General features: G+C 40.2%; 1 protein-coding gene across 1 annotated transcript; it reads right to left on the reverse strand.

The window, feature by feature from the left end:
* Positions 1–273: 273 nt before the first annotated feature.
* LOC141953250 (olfactory receptor 4N5-like) lies at positions 274–1,224 on the reverse strand. The gene has a single exon (XM_074891724.1). The coding sequence runs from the start codon at positions 1,222–1,224 to the stop codon at positions 274–276; it is 951 nt and encodes a 316-aa protein (XP_074747825.1).
* Positions 1,225–1,779: the final 555 nt, after the last annotated feature.

Here is a 1,779-nt window from a genome sequence, read left to right on the forward strand (position 1 = left end):
ACACCTGCCAGTTAATTTCTGTAGGGATACAGAATTTTAACAGTAAAACTTCATAGCACAACTGTGTTAATTCCTTTACCTGGTACAGTACTCCTCTAAATTATTCCATATAGGTTTTAGTGTCACCCTAAGGCTTTTTGATAATGAGAAGAAAAGTATTTGAAGCTTACTTAATATATATTATGTTGCTACACAATGTACATTATGGAGTTGTTCCTAAGAAAATTGTATTAACAAACAAAACAAAAATAAAAAAGCTTTCACTTATTTACTTCAAAATTTTTTTTTTAATTTCCCACACCAAAGTATGTATTTGCTGACCAGTTTCCACATTGAGCCTTTGATCTCCTTGTTACGCAAGGTATAGATCATGGGATTAGTCAAGGGGAAGATGACTGTATGGAAAACAGCAACAACTTTTTCCATTGGGACAGCTTGGAAGGGTAAGCCATAGATATACATCGCTGGGCCACACATGACAAAAACCACAATCATGTGGGAAACACAGGTGGAGGCTACTTTGTTCTTTGCCTTGAAGGACTGTGTCCGGAGCTTCAGCAGCAGGACAATGTAGGAGATTAGGAGAAGTGTAAAGCACATAATGATAACAACTCCATTGTTGAGGAACATCAAAAGCTCCACAATGAAAATGTTGTCACAAGCTAACTTGACCAGCTGATGGACATCACAGAAGAAGTTGTCCAGGATGTTGGGACCACATAAGGGTAGGTGGATACTGAGAGCAAATAGAATGATGCCATGGATGAAGCCCCCAGCCCATGTAGCTCCAACCAGGACACAGCATACCCCTCTCTTCACAAGCCTGGTGTAGTGAAGAGGTTTGCAAATGGCTACGTAACGGTCATAGGCCATGACCATGAGCATGAAAGCTTCAGCTGCTCCCAAGAAGTGGAGGAAGAAAAGCTGGGCCATACAGGCACTGTAGGAGATGGTCTTCTGGTGTGAGAAAAAGTCAGCCAACATTTTGGGTGGGGTCACAGAACAGTAGCAGATGTCCAAGAATGCCAAATTGGCCAGGAAAAAATACATGGGTGATCCCAGTTGAGAATCCCCCCTAATTGTGAGAATGATAAGGATGTTGCCTGGCAGAATGATCATGTAGAAGAGCAGGAAGAAGAAGAAGAGAATCATCTGGACTTCATGGTTTTGAGACAATCCCAACAGAACAAACTCTGTAACTACTGTATAGTTCTCATGTTCCATTTCCACTCTGCAGAACCCTGAAAAACAGACAATAATCATGGAAAAAAACCCAAACACCAGTGTCAATCTACAGAAATGTTTGAACAACCTGGGGCGTATTTAGATTGCCTAAAATGCATGACCTTTTCCCATTTCCTAGTTTTAGGGAACTCATAATGGTGAAATACTTGGAAGCCAGTATTTTAGATTCCCACTAACTTGGTCATTTTACTGAAAATTTAAGCTGGAAAAGTCCACATTTTATCAGATGTTCTTTTCCCTGGGAACTGGCACCTGGATGGAATATAGTTCATAAAGTATCAGTCCACTCTTCCATGGGAAGGCTAACTTTTGTGTTTTACAGTGTAGATGGCTTTACTTGAGCTAATCATGTCTACTCCTTCTCTAGTTGACAAAAGGAGGTCCTTCTAGGGTGGGCAGATTTAATTCTAGAGTACATGGGCAGATTTACTTCTAGAGTAGACCGCTAAACAAAGCTAAATGAAGGGCACTCTAAAATTACATAATTAGCCTCAATCACATCCACTGATTAGAAAAGTAAACTACGTATATATC

This window comes from Strix uralensis, chromosome 22, assembly GCF_047716275.1.
Source record: "Strix uralensis isolate ZFMK-TIS-50842 chromosome 22, bStrUra1, whole genome shotgun sequence".
Lineage (NCBI taxonomy): Eukaryota > Metazoa > Chordata > Aves > Strigiformes > Strigidae > Strix > Strix uralensis.